Source organism: Podarcis cretensis (assembly GCF_951804945.1).
Source record: "Podarcis cretensis genome assembly, chromosome: 14".
Classification (NCBI taxonomy): Eukaryota; Metazoa; Chordata; class Lepidosauria; order Squamata; family Lacertidae; genus Podarcis; species Podarcis cretensis.
The window spans coordinates 35,133,889-35,154,593 of record NC_137183.1 but is presented as its reverse complement, the minus strand read 5'-3'; the positions used below and the strand labels follow the sequence as shown (position 1 = coordinate 35,154,593).

Here is a 20,705-nt window from a genome sequence, read left to right as displayed (position 1 = left end):
AAGGCTAATTGTAGATAAAATGGTGAAATAATTTATTAAACAAATCAACAATTACACACACCTAAATATGTACATGTGCACACACACTATCCCTGATGAATTACAACTGGAGACACAGAAATAAATATTTAAAAATCTCTTTTGATTGCTTCTGCTGCTGAGTTTTACCTCTTCTCCCCCTCCCATCTGCAAATAATTCCTTTGGTGCTTTACCTCTTCTCCCCCTCCCATCTGCAAATAATTCCTTTGGTGCTTTTGACCTGCTATACCTTGGTAAGTTCTCCAACTCTCAGTTTGACAGGTGACCTCGCACCCTTTAGCTGTGAATAAATAGGAGTATTGCAGAAGTTCTGCAAGATAAGAAGCAACTCTGATAGCTTATTCTTGCTTGGGTCAATAAAGTTTGGATTTGTTGACCTCAGCTGCTCTCTCTTACTGACGGGTTATCTGTCATGCAACCCAGTTAATGCAAACTTTGTAAAGGAAAAGTAATAAAAATAAAATAAAATACATCCAGCTACTCACAGCTTGCTTCAATTGCAACACCTGTTGGGCATTGCCCAAATGTATACAAAACAGGGAGTGTTCATCTTTGAGCCATGTTATTCTTCAACAAAATAAAAAATGTAAATGAAAAAAGATAAAATTAATTCATTTTAATTGAATATAGCTATTTCCCAGTGGTAATCAACAGTAACTTTCTGATGACCCGAAGTCACTGACATTTTCAAAATGTACATTTTGAATCCAATTAATTGGTTTAAAACAAGCTTCCTCAACCTTGATCCTCCAGATGTTTTGAGACCACAATTCCCATCATCCCTGACCAGTGGTCCTGCTAGCTAGGAATCATGGGAGTTATAGGCCAAAAACATCTGGAGGGCCGAGGTTGAGGAAGCCTGGTTTAAAATAAAGCCCAGATAAGCCGTAGGCTGATTTGTTTGCATTTTAACAAGGAAATTTTCTTAACCAAGTTTAACAATTTAATGTTAACAAAAATAATGAAATTATTTTGAGTATTAATTATTAGTTCAGAAGTACAACTATGCAAGTACGGGGTTTACAGTGCCCTCTAAGGTTTGGGAGCAGTGGAGAGGTGTCTAACAGACCCAGATGCTTTTCTCTTCCGACACAAAATGTCCTGCAAATCGGAAAGAAAATACAGTAGTTATAGCTATAGATAGGAAGCTGCCTTATAGCAAGTCAGAGCCTTGTTCACCTAGCTCAGTATTGTCTGCACTGACTAACAGTGGCTCTCCGTGGCTGCAATCAAGGGCTGCTGGGAATTGAAGGGGAGAACATTCTGCATACCAAACAGATGCCCTCTCACTGAACTATTGCCCTTCCCCTTGCAGTAGTGTAGCAACAAATTCAGAGGTGCAGTTTCCCTTCGTGATGGTCACAGCCACACACCCTTCTAAGATTATACAACACCCTACAACTGTACAACAATAAGAATTAGGGGTGTCCTGCAACAATTAATACAGATCCGTATATGCTGTATTTCAGTTGTTCTGCTATTTACTGTGCATGTTCATGGGAGTGCTCCAATATCTTATTTTGTAGTGATTTCAGTTGTGTTTTCTGTGAAGTTCCATTGCATGTAACAGATCTTTCACACCATTCTCTTGAAAATGTTGTCCAGTCATCCCCAAACTCAACCCTCCAGATGTTTTGGGACTACAATTCACATCACCCCTGACCACTGGTCCTGTTAGCTAGGGATGATGGGAGTTGTAGTCCCAAAATATCTCGAGGGTCGAGTTTGGGGGTGCCTGATGTAGTCCCTTGTATTTTCAGTGTTCTCAAGTGCATAGCTTCGGAGCATACAGTGGCTAAAAAAACCCCCTTTTCACACTGATTGGGCAGCTCTGGGGCACTGGAGACAGGGTCTCTGCTGCAGAAGCAGTAATGGGTCTTTAGCCCCCTCCCCATGACCCTAGACCACTACACTACTGTCCCCATGACAGTATATATCAGGGGAGGGGACTTAAATATCACACCATGACATCCAGGGCAATCCATTATAATAATAATAATAATAATAATAATAATAATAATAATAATAATTTATTATTTGTACCCCGCCCATCTGGCTGGGTCTCCCCAGCCACTCTGGGCGGCTTCCATAAAAACCAAAAATACACTAAAATATCACAGATTAAAAACTTCCCTGAACAGGGCTGCCTTAAGATGTCTTCTGAATGTCAGGTAGTTATTTATTGCTTTGACATCTGATGGGAGGGCGTTCCACAGGGCAGGCGCCACGACCGAGAAGGCCCTCTGCCTGGTTCCCTGTAGCTTTGCTTCTCGCAATGAGGGAACCGCCAGAAGGCCCTCGGCACTGGACCTCAGCGTCCGGGCAGAACGATGGAGGTGGAGACGCTCCTTCAGGTATACTGGGCCGAGGCCGTTTAGGGCTTTAAAGGTCAACACCAGCACTTTGAATTGTGCTCGGAAACGTACTGGGAGCCAATGTAGGTCTTTCAAGACCGGTGTTATGTGGTCTCGGCGGCCGCCCCCAGTCACCAGTCTAGCTGCCGCATTCTGGATTAGTTGTAGTTTCCGAGTCACCTTCAAAGGTAGCCCCACGTAGAGCGCATTGCAGTAGTCCAAGCGGGAGATAACTAGAGCATGCACCACTCTGGCGAGACAGTCCGCAGGCAGGTAGGGTCTCAGCCTGCGTACCAGGTGGAGTTGGTAGACAGCTGCCCTGGATACAGAATTGACCTGCGCCTCCATGGACAGCTGTGAGTCCAAAATGACTCCCAGGCTGCGCACCTGGTCCTTCAGGGGCACAGTTACCCTATTCAGGACCAGGGAGTCCTCCACACCAGCCCGCCCCCTGTCCCCCAAAAACAGTACTTCTGTCTTGTCAGGATTCAACCTCAATCCATTAGCCGCCATCCATCCTCCAACCGCCTCCAGGCACTCACACAGGACCTTCACCGCCTTCACTGGTTCTGATTTGAAAGAGAGGTAGAGCTGGGTATCATCTGCATATTGATGGACACCCAGTCCAAACCCCCTGATGATCTCTCCCAGCGGCTTCATATAGATGTTAAAAAGCATGGGGGAGAGCACGGAACCTTGAGGCACCCTACAAGTGAGGGCCCAGGGGTCTGAACACTCATCCCCCACCACCACTTTCTGAACACGGCCCAGGAGGAAGGAGCGAAACCACTGTATAACAGTGCCCCCAGCTCCCAGCCCCTCTAGACGGTCCAGTAGGATGTTATGGTCGATTGTATCAAAGGCCGCTGAGAGATCCAGCAGAACTAGGAAACAACTCTCACCTTTGTCCCTAGCTCGCCGGAGATCATCAACCAGCGCGACCAAGGCAGTTTCAGTCCCATGATGAGGCCTGAATCCCGATTGGAAGGGATCCAAATGGTCCGCATCCTCCAGGCGTGCCTGGAGTTGTTCAGCAACCACGCGCTCAATCACCTTGCCCAAGAAAGGAAGATTTGAGACTGGGCGATAGTTGGCCATACTGGCCGGGTCTAAAGATGGTTTTTTAAGAAGCGGTTTAATGACCGCCTCTTTCAGCGGATCTGGGAATGTTCCCTCACAGAGGGAAGCATTCACCACCCCGCAGAGCCCATCGCCCAGCCCAAAGGTTCTCCCTGCTGAGGAAGGCAGGGCAGAGGGAGTACTTTTGAACACACAACTAGTTGTATTTGCAAAACGCTTTGCTCTCCATCCTTTGCTTCATGTAATGCCGGGGGGGGGGGACCTAACAATGTAACATTTGCTAATGGTCATTCCAGGAAGCATGCGGGCAACAGAAATGTTAAAGAGTGGCCTACAATATTTTTCTTATTCCCCCCTCCCCTTTTCATTTAACAGGACAGTCTTGCACAGGTTTACTCAGACGTAATTCTGATTCACTTCAATGGTGCTCAATCCCTGGTACATGGATATAGCATTGCAATCTTGGTGCTTTTTATCCGGTGTTTTATATCTTGGTAAACTACCTCCAGCAATTGTCATTGGTGTGCACATTTTACAAAGAACATTGAGCTTTTTTCATATTTCATGCATGAGTGTTCAGAAAGACAGGGAATAAGGTTTCTAGGCTTTAGGGTGTAATTCACCAAAAACATTCATATAATTATGCATCTTCCCATTTATTTCATCTGTGATGTTCCTAGCAGGCTATGTTTGTAATGATACTTTCTGGTTATTTTTATATACACATGTATATTAGAGAAAATCAGAATAGGGATAAGATTTTGTCATTGCAGAAAGTTGTGCAATTTGATGTTTGATCTAATGCACCCAATTGTTTGCTGCTGAAAAGGGAGCTGGTTTTTTTGCAACCTGGTCCCTAAATAGGAAGAAATCCAGCTTGATTGTGCGGTTGTTTGCCTCCATCTGCTGGCCATTCTTGATATTGTAGCCTACACAAACTGCAGGTTACCAAAATTTTGCCTAGACCAAAGAGAATAATGAGGGCATTATGAGGGTCTCTCAGCCACTGCTAGTGTTTCCAAGAGCAGATAGACTAATTGGAGAACCAGCTTGGGCATGACTGTATAGCATCTCTGCACTATAGTCTCATTACTTTCTCCTACCCATCACGTTCTGTGCTCTGCTGACGTTAAGACTCATAGGGTGGCTACTAGTCCTCTGCTGAAATTTGCCCTCAAATGTATTTTAAAACAACAACAACAATAACACACACACACACACACACACACACACACACATTCCCCTTTGGAAGAGGCTTCCATATTCTTGAGAATTTCTTTATAATTTTTCTGGTTGCAGGATTTTGAGCTTGCTGTATCGTTGCTGTTCGTTCTTTCTTTCCAGTCAACATTTACCCAGCAGTCTGCAGGCTCCCCAGACTGCCTCCACTTCCTGAATGGGGTGGGGAGCCTCCTCCCCATGTGTCCCACTAGGCATTGCCTGAAGTGTGGACAACTGGGAAGGCTGCAGAGTGCAGACTGCAGAAGAGATGATTTGCAGGATGAAAGAAAAATGACACCATTATCCCCTCTCCTCTTTAATCATGTTCAAATGCATTCTGCCCCACTCCACATCATTCACTGATGAAGAATGCTTAGGGAGAGGGAAATGCAGTATACTTGTTGTTGTTGTTCGAAAACTGTTATTTATTTATTGCATTTTTAACCCACTCTTTCTTCAAATGAACAACAATGGGGCGTGCATGGTTCTTCCCCTCATCATTTAATTCCCACAGCAGTCCTGCAAGGTACATTAGGCTGAGAGGCAGTGACTGGCCCAGGGTCACCCGGTGAGCTTTAGGGCTGAGTGGGGATTTGAACCTAGGTCTCCCAGGCCTTAGCCTCAACACTCTGGCCATTACACAGCACTGCCTCTCAACAACATGTGGAGGCCTGTATAAAACTAGTGACTGCCAACAACCCTTGGCATTCATGCAGAAAGATGTGGGGCCAATAGTGGGTCTGAAAAACCTTGTAAGGCCCACCAGAGCTGACACCGTCACCCCCCCCCCCTTTAAAGAAAACAACAGCCCAAACTTTTTCTCTCTGAAGAGAAGCACCCATTGTCTTTATGAGAGACAGTGTGGTGTAGTGGTTAAGAGCGGTAGACTCGTAATCTGGGGAACTAGGTTTGCATCTCTGCTCCTCCGCATGCAGCTGCTGGGTGACCTTGGGCTAGTCACACTTCTCTGAAGTCTCTCAGCCTCACTCACCTCACAGAGTGTTTGTTGTGTGGGAGGAAGGGAAAGGAGACTGTTAGCTGCTTTGAGACTCCTTAGGGTAGTGATAAAGCAGGCTATCAAATCCAAACTATTCTTCTTCTTCTACTTCCCAAGATTACCTCTGACCCCCAGCGGAGCCCAGGAGCTTCCTAGATCAATTAAGATGATAACAGCTGCAGCTGCTTCACTCAGCAGTTTTCTCCTTAATCCCACTTCCCATCCCTGCCTGGCCTGGTAAGATTGCAAAGCGTTGGGGAAGTGACAGTGAAGATAGTTGGTGGCACTCAGCAGACATGAGGCAGGTAAACTGGCTGCAGCAACCACAACTATCTTGGGTGGTAGTGGTGGTTAGACCAGGGTTTTACACCTGGACCCCACCCCAAGACATTTTGCCTCTTGGGGCAAAATATAAGAGGCCACCTTCCTTCCCATTCCAGCTGCAAATGTCAGTTGAGTTTTATTTCAACCTTGGCAACAGAGCTGCATACTTCACTGCATCTGAGAGCAGCAGGCTAGCTTGGACAGTTTAGGACAGGACATGTGGCACACACACAGCTTTGTTCTCTAACATTTCTCCATTGCTCCCTGCCCTCACAACAGCTGCTGTTGGATTGCATCACTGCGTGTGAAACTAGGTGCTTCTAAGGAGAGTCTTGCCACTCCCATAGCCTGGAGAAAGGGGCCACTGGGTTGCCATGGGGCTCAGAAGCTGGAGAAACTCTGTCACCAACCCACCAAGTGAACTGGTATTGGTGGACCTCTTGCGGTCTACAACAGCTGCCATGGGGGATGAATCCAGTATAGAACACGTTAAGCCAGAAGCGACGGAAAAAAGACTCACTGTTTTGGCATTTTGTAGGATGGTGGGGATTTGTTACCTGCAGAAAAGTGTGTGAGGCCCAACCAAGAGTCTCAATAAAGTTGGAGTGGCAGCAGTCTTGCTAGTCTTGTGGCCAGCTAGGGTCTAAGTTTGGGCTTATCCCTCTCCAGTGGATCATGGGGTATTGGACATGTCTCTTCCCCCATGTGGGGAGAGGCATGCTTTCCCCATGTGCAGATAATGTTTGCACATCTCCCCATAGTAGATAATATGTGAAAGCCTCCCTAAGAAAGGTGGCTATGTGTTCTTAGACCATTCCTATAGTGTTGACAAACGCAGTTGTTTTCCGTCAGGCACCTGCAAAGTTGGCCTTGTGTATTGTTTGGGAGAAGAATAGCAACGAATGTTCAGTAAATTAACTGTGACATGAGCATATTGAATTAGCTTAGAAAGATGGCAGGTGTTTTTCATAAAGCAGATGGCTTTCTTTTTGTTTGGTGGTACAGTTGGCAGAGGGGAATAGAATACTGCTGTTCATTGATGTGCTGCCCATCCTTTCCCCTTACATTAAGGGATCCCAGCACTTTCATTTTTAAAGGAGATCATAGATAATGGCTGCATTTTGTGAGCTATCAGAAACTTTTCTAACTCTGTAATGACCATGGCTTAGGGAACGGATGGGGAACCTGGTGTTTGACTACAGCTGCTATCATCCTGACAGTTGGCGATGTTGGCTGGGGCTCATGGGTGATGGAGCCCCACCTGCTGGGCCACAGGTTCCCCATCCCTTGTTTACAGGGTCTAATTAAGTCATAGAGCTCTGCATCCCCATAAGCCCTCATCCTCCAAATTAATACCCATTTCAGAAGGAGGTTGAATTTTTTTTGCTTCTTTTTGGAACTGACAGTGGTTTATTTTTACCTCTGAACTCAAAGGTGATGGTTTAACATAACCTTGGTTTAGTGAAACAAGCTCGGGTTGTAAACCATTTGTTTCTTTAAGTCAGAGGTAATGGTCCACTGCCAGTTTTGAGTGGGGGAAAGGGTGTTACTCTTGGTAAAGTAGGCTACAATCCAGCCACACACAAAAAGTGGGTGGCTTCTACATACATGAAAGCAAGAGCCAGTATCAAAGTCCAAGTACACATCTGTGCCAATTCCATTCCCACCAGGCACAAAATAAAAATAGGGTAGGTTATGGATCAGTGCCAGTGAAGGTTGTAGCCTGGGGAGGAGGCACGGCCTATGCAGACTCTCGAGGGCCAGATACTAAGGCATGGAGGGCCATGTTTTCCAACTTCACTTTAATCCATAGTTTAGCTAAACCACAGTTTTATGTTGGGTTGGATGTAATGAATGAAAACTTAAAATAGAAGCAAAGGCTTCCCATATATTCCTTGACCCTCTGCTGGAAGGCTCACAAGGCTGGGGTAGGGTCCTTTGTGTATCATTAAATAATGTTTAATGTTATATCTGAATGTGCCTTTCCTTTGAGGGATGTTCATTCATTTGCATGGTTCAGGCATGGTTAACGAGACAATAATGTGTGCTTAGTCCTCAGACTTCCCCATATTGATCAGGGAACTTATTTTTCAAGTTTGTTTTAATGTGAGTTCAATCTCTGCTCAGTCGCAGACCCTGATAAAGCAGGGCAATCAACAATTTGTGAGGTCTTCCACTTTGGTTCAAGTGAGCAAAAGTCCCCTTCATACCCTCCCCAATCCACATGGGATAAGTTCAAAGCCCACAGCAGGTCAAGCAATTATGGTAATGCTTGCATGATCAGGTAGAGCAAGAAACACATTGGCATTATTCTGATGTAACACCAAACTGTGGTCTGGCCTTTCTTGTTCTGTTGGGTTAAGCTTGGTTACTGCATCCTGCACATCTCATTACAGTCAAGTTCACTTGAGGTCATTTCAAATGAATATGTGAAAGTCTGATATTTTTGTATCTATAAAATATTTAATATGGTTAATGTGGTTTGGGGGTGGGGGAGAGAGAAAGTGGAGAAAAGGAGAACCCTGAACTTCAGATTAAACCATAATTTTATTTTTAGGTTTTCAGGCATTGTCGTTTTGGAGAGAGAGCTCCCCCCACCCTTACTAGATGTTTCTTAACTTTTTCAGGATACTAAAGTGGAGTGCAGCTCTTGTGTAGAAACGGAGGACAGAAAAGTAAGTCCTTCCTTTTGATATATTGTCCTTTCTCTGGTATATATTTTTGTCACAGCTTACTGGCTATAGATGGCAATTCTAATATGGACATCATTATGTGCATTGGATATAATTCAAAGGGAAGTTTCACACTACAATGTGATTATGGAGAGAGAGAGAGGTTTTTCATTGTGTTTGAACCCTGCTTCTTTTGAAATGCTTATGACATAAAGACACTGCATTGAAAGCAAACATAATGCTCACAATCTTTTTACCATGGTTAGGAGATGAGTAGCAGTCTCTCAAATATTCCCTTCTTCCTATTACCCTTTCCACATGTGGACTGCCCTGCTTTCTTCTATTTTCAGAGCTAACTATAGTGCAATGTTGCATACACATTGATGATAATGTTAACCATGATCAGTTTCAAACCTGCTTCTGGCTTTGCTTGTGAGCTCCAGCAGGCCTTGAGTGGGGTGGTTGGGGGTACAGTGCTGCCGTGGTTAAATCTGGAAAATGAAAGGGAGGTGGAGAGATGGTGTGAAGGGAAACAGGTTGGGTGTGCCGCAGGAGTGAAAAAGAGTGAGTGTGCTCACCTGTGGGTTCCTCCTATCTGCTAACCTTGGTTAGAAACACTGGACCACTACATTTGAGCTGCCCCAGCTCCACATCTGAAGGTATCCTCAACCAATTGGCCTCTGGTGGGTCTTACTTGGTGGTCACTAGTGGTAATTATGAAAACAGCAGCATTCCTCCAAATGGATAAGTGGAAGGTGAAAGCATTAATATTTCCAGCAGTGCCCTGAAGTAACCTTGATGTAACAACACCACAAGGTATTCTGAAGAATTTAAATGGTGCTCTTCAGTTCTGATTCTGAATGCTGGCTACTGGAGTGGTGGTGGGAAGGGAAGCATAGACTGGTATAATTGTAGAGTTGGAAGGAACCCAAATAATAATGGTGAGACTAGAGCAGGCATCAGGGGTGGCCTTCCCCAACTCCCTGTTTCTGCGCTGCTGTCCAAGGAAGTGATGCAGTGAACACAAATCATGAACTGCACCAGTATGTTACAATAGGCATATGTTTAAATATCTGCGAAAAAAATATTTCTAAAGCATTATTTGATTTCCCTGACTGATCCTTGAGTATGAAATTTGCGCTTTGAAAGTAGCAAAACTGTTGTCACTAAAAGTAGCTTCCATGCATCACCACCTAAACTTTAATTTTCACACACACACACACACACACACACGTATGTATGTTGTTGTTCCAATATTTTCATTGATTCAGGGTGTTTCTTGCTTTGCGTAACTGTTGGGTTTAGTAGTATTCGAAGCTGCTGAACATCTAAAATATATTCAGTGGATTTGAATGAGATACCACCTTGGCACGCTTCAAACTCATACTGCTCATCTGAAACATTTGTAGTAGAAAGAATAAGATTTTGAATGGCACCGTAAGGAAAGGATATGAAGAAAGCACTTTCTCTTTTAATGATTTCCTAACTTTGTCAATCAAGTCCCCATAACAGCAATATATTTTGAGCAATTTTAAAAGCCCTGCATCCCTGCTTGCTGTTGAATGATGCTTTGAGGTGGGATGGGTGTATGGGAGTTAAAAGGGGAAAGTCTTTCTTGTTTTCAGAGCAGAAAGAATGTCAACCAGACGATGCCCTGTGGTTAAGGCCTCAATTTAAGATGAACTGGCTGGTTTCCAGTGGGAGAGGGAGGCAGAGTCTGGGAGTGGACCAGAGAGGGTACCCTATCCCTCTGGTTTTCTCCTTGATCATAAATGTGAGGCTCTACAGGCAGCTTTAGGGAAAATGAAGAGCTACACTCCCTCCCCCCTTTTTTAAAAAAATGTTTAGCAATTGCTCAGTTGTGGTAACAGAAGATAATACATGCAGATAGAGTGCAAATGTCTGAATTTAACTAAAATTGGCCTTCATCTGAGAGTGCAGGGCTAGATCTACACTGACTTGTTTAAGGTTGTTAGAACAATATTAGATACATTGTTCTAAAATGTCACAGGACATATAAAATAAAGTGCTTCTTACCTCAGTTTTCTCTGTCAAAACACTGTTTCCCTATGGCTGGTTCCTGTTTGCTCTGCAGCCCCCTCTGGTGTCACATTCTAATAACACACAATGAACATTAAAAGCAGAAAATTATGTGTCCATATGGTTATCAAAACCCATTCCTTAATGTTAAAACCCATGAGTGCAGATCCACCCCCAGGTTTAAAATACCAATAACAAACACTATGATTGGACCCAGAAAGTTGTGTGTGTTTGTGTGAGGAGAAAGTGGCCTTATTTTCAATGCCAATAACTTTCGTCTTCAACCAGAGAGTTTTTTCCCCAGGGTTTTGTAGCACTAAAAGAAGAAAAACCTGCTGTGGAGAATATAGTCATATTTGAAAACAATTAGGCTTTTAAAAATACCACATCCAATTCTTTTGGGGTGATGCGGGGCAGGGGAGCAGAAGAGGATATGATTATTCTGCAGACTGCCTCTCACAAATATTTTCTAAAATGTGTAGAAACTCTCTGCCCTTCCCAACAACAATGTATTTGATGGTATCTCAAACTCACTACCCCTCTTTCTCTCAAGTCAACGGAGTAAGGTAAGATAATTCAGTTTTTTTGGGGGGAGGTTTTTTTTGTTGAAAATATGAAGAGAGTTCAGGAACATTAGTAAGCAGAAGGAGATTGCTTTCAAATGAAAACCACCAAAATGGTTTTCTGAGCTGGATTCAATAGGCACAATTTATTTCTTGTGAAACTGTCACCTCCCATTCTAAAGCCCAGCCATATGTGTGATAAACAAGTAATGGTGCTTGTGGACAAGGGGGTAGTTTTGCAGCTAAAGTGACATAAGATTCTAGGGGTGACAAGTTAAATTAGGAGCCTTACATTATGGCACTGGTGCACGCACACAAACAGGCTCGGTTTATGGTTAGAGGGTTCACAGTGTGCCAAAGTATTCTACTGACTCTTTTCCAAAATTGTTTCTGAAATTGCTTTTGATACTTTCAGCTGTATGCTTGATTGAAATTTCGATTAGGTTTTGTTGTGCTTTATGGGAGCAAAGGTGCCCCAGAGTTCACACAGATTAAAGGCCTCAAAATCATGGGGCCTAATCCAGTTGGGACTCAGCACTTCTTAAATCCGCTTAATTTCAGTGGGAGAGATGTAGACCTCTAGTCACCTCCCAGAGCTGCAATTCCCAGAGTTCCCTGGGAAGAGAGATTGATTATTAAACCACTCTGGGAATTGTAGCTCTGGGTGGGGGAAACAGAGGGGTCTCCTAAGAAATCTCAATAACCTTTAGCAAACTATAGTTCCTGGCTCCCCACCCCCCCACCCCATTCATACAATCTCCCTGAGAATGACAACACATCCTTATAATATCATTCCTTTTCTCTGAGTAATTGCAGCCACATTTTTGACGTGAGTGCACATGTTAGCTGCTCAATGTGATTAGTAGATGTTTTAAAAAGTTTTTAAAAGATGCTAGCCCCTAGATCACCTCATTGTAGAATCTAGGGCAAATTAGGACTGTGAAGGAGACCCACGTCCAATCTGCACATTCATCCAGGATGTGGAGATCATGCTTTGAAAATCGAACCCTCCAAATTCCTCCCCCATCCCTCGTCTGAGGATTGCTTTGCTTCCCTGCCCTTTGATTAGGCCCACTTCTCCTTTGTCAAGTCAACCTCGCTGGCATCTGCATTGACATTCTCGGCAGCGTTCCCTGGAGGCAACCACGCGGCTGACCGCTAACGAGCAGCCGAGTGGCATTAGCTTTGTAGTTCAAGGTCATTCGCAGCACTGCACTCCATTTGCCTGTTTCTCCGGAACAGGGGGAGGGTTGGTTTGCCAAGGGAATCCTTTTGAGGTGCATCTTGACAGATAAAATCACCACTTTTTACATGCAAGAGCCACCTTGGGGCCTGCAAGATCAAAAGGCTTTATGCTTTGCGCTGGAGCTGATAATGTGATAGGTCAGCAAAGTTAGAGAATCGCCCCCCCCTTTTGTTCTGTAATGTTTTATAACTCTGCATGATCTTCTTGGGGATACAATGTGCGCCGTTAAACTTGTGGCTCCTTTGCCTACGGATAAGGATTTTTTTAATAACACCTTCTGTGAAAAGGTCTTGCAGCACTTTCCAGAGATTAATTAAAAAAGCACCTGCGAAAGAAGAGACAAATGCCATCTCTATAAAAGCCAAAATACCAATAGACAAACGAAAGCAGGCAGAGGACAGAATGGGGTGACCAAGGGCATGCAGCCTTGCAAATGACAGGTATTGAGTGACACATAGACACAGCACCTGGGTCCAGCTTCTATTCCCCCCCCCCAAAAAAAAAAAAATCTCAAACATAGGCTTTGAGGAAATGACTTCCACACCATTTTTCTAGGCCTTCTACTAACTCGAATGCTAGTGGATGGGGTTTATGAGAATGAAATGCCTTCCTAGCAGCAGCAGATTACTTTGCAGATCCATTATCAGGTTTCATAATGGGTTGGGGAGTCTGAGGGCCTGAGGGCTATAAACTTCTGAGAGGCACTTGTTGGTGGTGGGTGGAACCAAGGACTAAAGTGGGTGGAGCAACAAATGTGATTATTATTATTATTGCCAATGTACAATAGACTAGCTTCTACACACACTCAGAACTGCACACCTTTGTCTCCCATTCAGACAAGCACCATCAGTGTTCAAGGAGCTGAGGATATTATTTGGAATGCTCACTAATGAGTGATGGGTGGGGAACCATTTGAATAATGAGGAAAATCCTGAAGAGAGTTGGGATGAAGATGTCTTCCTCGGTCAGGAGAAGCCGGTTGTGATGATGACGATAATGTTGATGATTAGATTTATATACCACCCTTTGTCACAAGATCTCAGGGTGGTTCACAAGATACAATGTAAAAGCACAAATAAATAGTTAAAACAAAATCAATAAAACAATAACCCCCCCTTCTCCCACAAACACATTTAAAAGAATGTAGAATATTAATTCTACATTTAAAAGAATGTAGAATATTAATCAGACAAAGGTTGAACAAGAACGTTTTTGCCTGGCACTTAAAGGTGTATAATGAATGTGCGAGGTGGGCCTCCCTGGGGAGAGATTTCCACCAATGGAGAGCTACTCCAGTTCTTGTGTTGCTACCCTCCAGATCTCACATGGAGGAGGCACATGGAAGAAGGGCCTCAGCTGATAAATGTAGAGTCTGAGTTGGTTTATATTGGGAGAGGCAGTCCTAGAGATATTGTGGTCCTGAGCCAGCACTTTGAATTGTACATGGAAGCTAATTGGCAACCAGTGCAATTGGGCCAGGATTACTGTAATACAGTGGTGCCCCGCAAGACGAACGCCTCGCAAGACGGAAAACCCGCTAGACGAAAGGGTTTTCCATTTTGGAGGCGCTTCGCAAAACGAATTTCCCTATGGGCTTGCTTCGCAAGACGAAAATGTCTTGCGAGTTCCTGCGGGTTTTTTTCCCTTTTTTCCCCCCTTTTCCTAAGCCACTTATCAGCTGATCCGCTGATAAGCCACTTACCAGGTGATCCGCTAAAAGCCGCTAAACCGCTAATAGCGCTAATCCGCTGTCAATGGGCTTGCTTCGCAAGACGAAAAAACCGCTATACGAAGAGCCTCACGGAACGGATTAATTTCGTCTTGCACCACTGTATGCTCAAACCATCTTGCCCCACTGAGTAACCTAGCCACTGCATCTGCACCAGCTTCAGAGGCAACCCTACGTATAATGTGCTGCAGTAATCCAGCCTAGAGGTTACCAGAGCATAGACAGCAGAAGTTAGTCTACCACTGAACAACAACCATCAAATTCCACCCTTCTTTCTGCACTGAAATAAGTACAGGGATGCTATAGCCACAAGTTTCTCCTTCACTACCCACCCCTTTTCCTTGATTCCCAACCTCACTACATTTTTCAGGCTTCTTTGGGAAATGTGTGATTTCCCATGGGTGTTCTTGGAAGTGTGGCAGGGCTGGGAAGTTGTGGAGAACTGTGGCAAAACCGTGCACTGTCTTGAATTTGAAATTTGAAATTCAGAACAAAACAAAAAAATGAATCAATGTTAAATTCTTAATATATCAGTCAAAAAGACTAGGTGATCAGAACTAAAAAATAAATAAATCATGGATATATTCTAATGAAGATAACTTAGGAAGCATTCCTACTTCTCTGCAAAAGCTTGTATATCTGATCTAGTAATTTATAATAGATGTGAGTGACTAAGAATCAGGTTTTTTTTACAGTGAAATGTGATGCTTTAACTATCTAAGAACTAGAAATGTTTTAAGCTTCCTGACAAGGTTTTATCTGCATATGTAATAAACTGCATGAATGCACTCAAGAGGGGGGTGGGACTTGACTTCCCCCTTTCTTTGTCTTCCTCTCTCTTTTGGGTGGGAGCATAGCTAGCCCGTTTTATTGTCTTCCAGACTGATGGGCGATAGGAAGTCTTCATGCTTTTATATATAAGGCATGTGCCGCACAGATATGATTTATATTATCTCAGCAGTTTTTGCTCAGTTTCACTGGAATGTTCTTCTTGTTGATCAAGGTCAGAAGACCCTGTGATTGTGCCATTTATCTCAGCTGCTTGAATTCTGAAATATTGAGCCTTGATTCAATATTGTAAGAATAGATTGGGGTGGGGGAATCTGTGGTTTCATGACGGTGGTTTAGCAGGAGGATGGCATAAGTGTATGTGGGGAGAGGGAGGTGGGGGAGGGTCATAAACAGCACAGTCGTGGAACATCTGTTTTGCATGCAGAAGGTTTCAGGTTCAATCTCCAATGATATCTCCAGGCAGGACTGGGAAGAGGCTCCTGCCTGAAACCCTGGACAATACTGAGCTATATGGACTAAGGGTCTAACTCATTATAAAAAGCTTCCAGTTGAACATGTGTACCCCATGTCCTGTGGAAGGGCCACAGCTCAGTCATAGAGCAGCTGCCTTGCATGAAAATCGATCCCAGCTTCATTCCTTGGCATCACCAGTTAGGACTGGGGAAAGCCGCCTATCTTAAAGCCTGAAAAGCTTTAAGATAGTCAGGGTAGACAGTGCTGAACTAGGTGGATCAGTGGTCTGACCCAGTATAAGGCAGCTTCCTAGGCTTCTCTATATGAGAGAGAGACTCTTTATCTATTGAGACTGTGTACATGTAATTCCAATAGTTTCCCTAGAATTTGGTGAATGCTGACATTTGAATCTTGATAGTTGGAGTGAGTTTTGTGAACACAAGCTATGTTAATGACTGACAGCTTAGTAGGCCAGAGGCTTTCAACCTTTTCTGAGTCCACGGCTCCCTTGACCTACCGCATTATTTCTGTGGGTCCCCTGTGGGATATAGGGGAATCCTCACTTACGTAGGAGTTCCATTCCAGGCCACCACACACATCACTGGAATATGCAAAAGTGGGGATTCCCCGGTTCCACCCCTGCCCTGTTTTGGTGCCATTTTTAGCATGCGTGTAAGCGGGAACATGCATGACATTTGTGTGCAAGTGGGGATTCTCTTGTACGTGGTAAAAAACTAGTGGTGTTGTGTCATTTAGTGGTTTTGCCTATCATTTTTTAGGATTAAAATTTAAACAGTATAGCTTTGAAAATACTTTTTTAAAATTACAAGTCATTCATGGCCCTGCTCAGTGTTGTTTTTGTAAGGTGGCACCCAATAAAATAAAACTGAAACAGGATCCTAAACAGCCGCAGCTGGCAGTGACTTAGTGAGGGAATGGAAATGAAAGGCACTCTGCACACAATCCAAGACATCTTTTCCCTTCTGTTATGATGCTAAGAATGGACAGCAGGAGGCAGGTCTTAACTCCCTTATAAACAAGCATTAGGTTGCAGCTTGAATGCTCGGTTGACTGGGCACTTGGAAACAAGGGTTAATCACTGTGCATTTCCATTGTCTATCTAAGTCTTCCTTAGTGTATTGTGTTGCCATAGTAGGGAGTGGGGGAAAGGCAGGAATTAGTGATGTTACCTTCTAACAGACAATGTTCACAGGCAACATTTCGGAAGAACAGATGAACATAAGAATCTATGTGATTAACTTTTGAACCTCCAGCTTCAAATCCAGCTGAGTGTAAGAAGAGCCTGTCTTCTGAGACTAGCCAAAGGCCCACCTCTTCCAGTATCCTGTTCTTACAATGGCCAACCAGATTGTTATGGGAGATTCCACAAGCAGGACCTGAGCAGAACCACATTGTATTCAGAGGGATACTGTTTCTGAGAGCATAGGCAGAACATAGCAACCATAGCTAGACATCATAGAGAAGTCAGTGTCACTACCACTATCCATGACATATTTCAGTCTACTTGAAGAATTTGGTCTATCTAGCACATGATTGTGTATACCAGCCCTTCCTACCTGATGCCCCCCCCCCATTTTTGACTACAACTCCCATCAGCCCCGGTATCATACAATGAGTGGTGCTGTCTGGGTCTCATGGGAATTGTAGTCTGAAATAGTTTGAGGCCAGCAAGCTTTGGAAAGGTTAGTCGACATTAGCTGCTAGCAGTTTTCCAGGGGATTTCAGACAGTTGCCAGGATAGATAAAGTAACTGCAACAAATGCTCTTGAAAAGCATTACACTCCGGGATGAAGAAAAGAAGACGGTGTTGTAGTTAAAGGTCACAACTTTCTTAATTGGCATCTGAAACATTTGTTGAGAGAACTTCTGGGAGCACATGCTGGACATGTTAACAAAGCCTGGGCTGAGCACCAACATTGCTTAGCTTAGTTTTCAGTGAATTAAGCCTTTCAGAGCATTCCATGCTCAAAGCTCTTTGGCTTCCAGCTTGGAAACAGCATAAGAGCAGCTGATGAAAAGGAAAGCTGAAATATTTCACCACATTAAAAACAAACAAACAAACTGTGTTTTGTTAATCACAGCAACATAGATATTATTTTAGTGATTATCCAAATCCTTAAAAAAAAGGATCTAGAGCAAGCTTGCATGAAGTGCTGTTTGATGCCTTTATAAGTGTGTGTGTGTGTGTGTTTGTAAAATGTGTGTGCATTTTCACACACCATTTCGCAAAATGCTAGTAAATGTAGTTCACAGTTTATTATATATGAATGAAGTAGAAAATGTACCTACATCAAAAGATGAAGTGTGTGTGGGGGGGAGTAACCTAAATTATGGGCACTTTATCAAAAACATCAGGGTACTGAAATTAAATAAAAATTAAATAGCATGCCTGCAAGCAGAGTAATGACCCATCTGTTCATTACAGCCTTAGTTTCCATCAAAGACACAATCTCATTAAAAGCATATCTTTGATTATAGAATGAGTTCCGACTGCATAAAAGTTGTATTACTTTATTCTAAGTTATTTGAATTGTGGTGGGCTTTTACTTTCTTTTGCAAGGGTGTTGGGGTCAGTTAGCTTATCTTCAAGTGCAATGATAAGTTGTGTAAATTTTGGAGCTGGGATGCAAGGGTGGTTAAGGAGGAAATTTGTCAAGGTTTGTATTTTTTTAAAAAGTGGAAGGAAGTTCCTATGTTGACAGGTGCTTCTATACTAAATAGAAGAGATTATTTTGCCACACTACACAGTGATTCCTGGCCTCAGTAATTTGGGAAAATAATTAACTTTAGAAACTTATTTTTTAAAAAAATAACAACAGAAAAGAGTCCCCTTCTCCCTCCCTCCACTTTCAAAAGCCTTTTCTCTTCAGGTTTACTTTCTTTCTCTCGTCTAATGAATATGCCAAAAACCAATACCATCTCATGTGTTCTTTGCATCAGAGGAAACTTTTTACATTTAATAATCTCCAAGGTGCCCTTTGAACAAGCAACTTTTTTTTTTTTTTTTTTTAGCTGAAATTGCTCTTTGGTAAGCCAAATGTTTTCAGGGGAATGTTAGATCTTCATGAGCCAAAGACAGCAATCCAGAAGGTGTGAGATAGAAAAGTAAACACTTTTAAGAGCTTGTTCCTGTAGTAGTAGTAGTAGTAGTAATAATAATAATAATAATAATAATAAACAACTAAGGGGGGAGTAGTTTATTTGGATTTATTTATTTATTTTTATTTCATAAAATGTATTTTAAAAAAACAACAACAAACAACACACCTCAAAGTAGTTGATGAAAAGATGAAGCAAGAGAATCCAGAAAAAAATTACCACCCTACTTTAAAATTTTCAGAAGTTAAAGTACTAAAACAGATAAAAACAACCTCAACTTTCTAAGCATATGGATAGACTTGTCTAAACAAAGATGTTTTTTGGCGGGCACCAGGAAGAGTAAAGTGAAGGTGCCTGCTTGTTCTCAATAGGCAGGGAGTTCCAAAGTATAGTCGCCGCCACACAAAACAACCGAGTTCTTACAAATGTGGAATGGGTATTATTATTACTGCCTGTAGTAGTGCCCATTCTGCCCATCAAAGTGGTTGAGGGGGCACAGGTGGGGTAAGGCGCTCTCGTAGGTAAATTGGAGGTTGCAAGTTTTTAAGGGCTTTATATACCCATAGATAAAGGTAAAGTGACCCCTGACCATTAGGTCTAGTCGTGGACGACTCTGGGGTTGCGACGCTCAGCTCGCTTTATTAGTCAAGGGAGCCGGCCTACAGCTTCTGGGTCATGTGACCAGCATGACTAAGCCACTTCTGGTGAACTGGATCAGCGCATGGAAATGCCGTTTACCTTCCCGCCGGAGTGGTACCTATTTATCTACTTGCACTTTTGATGTGCTTTCGAACTGCTAGGTTGGCAGGAGCAGGGACTGAGCAACGGTAGCTCACCCCGTTGCAGGGATTCGAACCGCCGAGCTTCTGATCGGCAAGCCCTAGGCTTTGTGGTTTAACCCACAGCACCACTCACGTCCCTTATATACCCATAGTAACACCTTGAACCTTACCTGGCAGCAAATAGGCAACCACTGAAGATCTCTGGAGCCACAGCCTATAGCCAGGGATGATGAAGACTCAAGTCCAGCAATGTACAGTGGGCTTTCTCTGCTTTCTCTGAGGTGAAGGTTTGTAGCTCAGTGGTGGGGTATCTGCTCTGCATGCAGCAGGTCTTGGGTTCAATGTCTGGCTTCTCTAGTTATTTTACTTCAGAGAGAGTTATTACTGTGAAGTAAACAGTGTATATTCCCCAATTTCATTTTTAAACTTTAAATGAACAACACCCCTTTGAGGCTGCAATCCTATACACACTTGCATGAAGGTAACCCCTACTGCAGTCAGTTGGAATTACTTCATGATAAACATGCATGAGATTGGATCCCTCTTTGTTGTCCTTCAATCTGCAGGTGTTTTTTTTTTGTGTGTGGGTGTTTTTTGTTTGTGCAGGCTTTGGGGAATGGACTGCTTTTAAGGAAAGGGAATTTAGTGGTGCTGTTTTTAAGGTAAAGGTAAAGGTACCCCTGCCCGTACGGGCCAGTCTTGACAGACTCTGGGGTTGTGCGCCCATCTCACTTAAGAGGCCAGGGGCCAGCGCTGTCCGGAGACACTTCCGGGTCACGTGGCCAGCGTGACATCGCTGCTCTGGCCAGAGCCAGAGCCGCACACGGAAACGCCGTTTACCTTCCCGCTGGTAAGCGGTCCCTATTTATCTACTTGCACCCGGAGGTGCTTTCGAACTGCTAGGTTGGCCGGCGCTGGGACCGAGCAGCGGGAGCGCACCCCGCCGCAGGGATTCGAACCGCTGACCTTTCGATCGGCAAGCCCTAGGCGTTGAGGCTTTAACCCACAGCACCACCTGCGTCCCGGTGCTGTTTTTACTGTGCTTTAATTTGTTTTTGCATTGTTTTAATTCCGTTACAGTTAAGTGACTTGTTAACGCTTATCTTTTAAATGTTTTTAGCTGTGTTTTTTTTTAATCTCTGTTTTTTTTAATTTTTGTGAGCTTCTGTGAGTTCCATTTTGGGAGGAAAGGTGGAATAGTAATAGTAGTAATAATTCATGCCAATATTAGAGACAACGCTTTTTACAAATGTAGGGAGATCAAAGACCCCCCCCCTTTATTGTCCCTTGAT

The 20,705-nt window shown here is 43.5% G+C and overlaps 1 protein-coding gene across 31 annotated transcripts in view; it reads left to right on the top strand.

Annotated features, from left to right (window-relative positions):
- RBFOX1 (RNA binding fox-1 homolog 1) overlaps positions 1-20,705 on the top strand; it is a 1,485,186-nt gene that overhangs the window by 766,981 nt on the left and 697,500 nt on the right. For 22 of the 31 annotated variants that reach the window (XM_079952553.1, XM_079952527.1, XM_079952530.1 and 19 more), the window contains one exon: positions 8,644-8,691. The exons of the other annotated variants lie outside the window; for them this stretch is intronic. In XM_079952553.1, the coding sequence (XP_079808679.1) occupies positions 8,644-8,691 (48 nt within the window). Of the gene's footprint in view, positions 1-8,643; positions 8,692-20,705 lie in introns of those variants that run through there. 31 annotated transcript variants of the gene reach the window in all.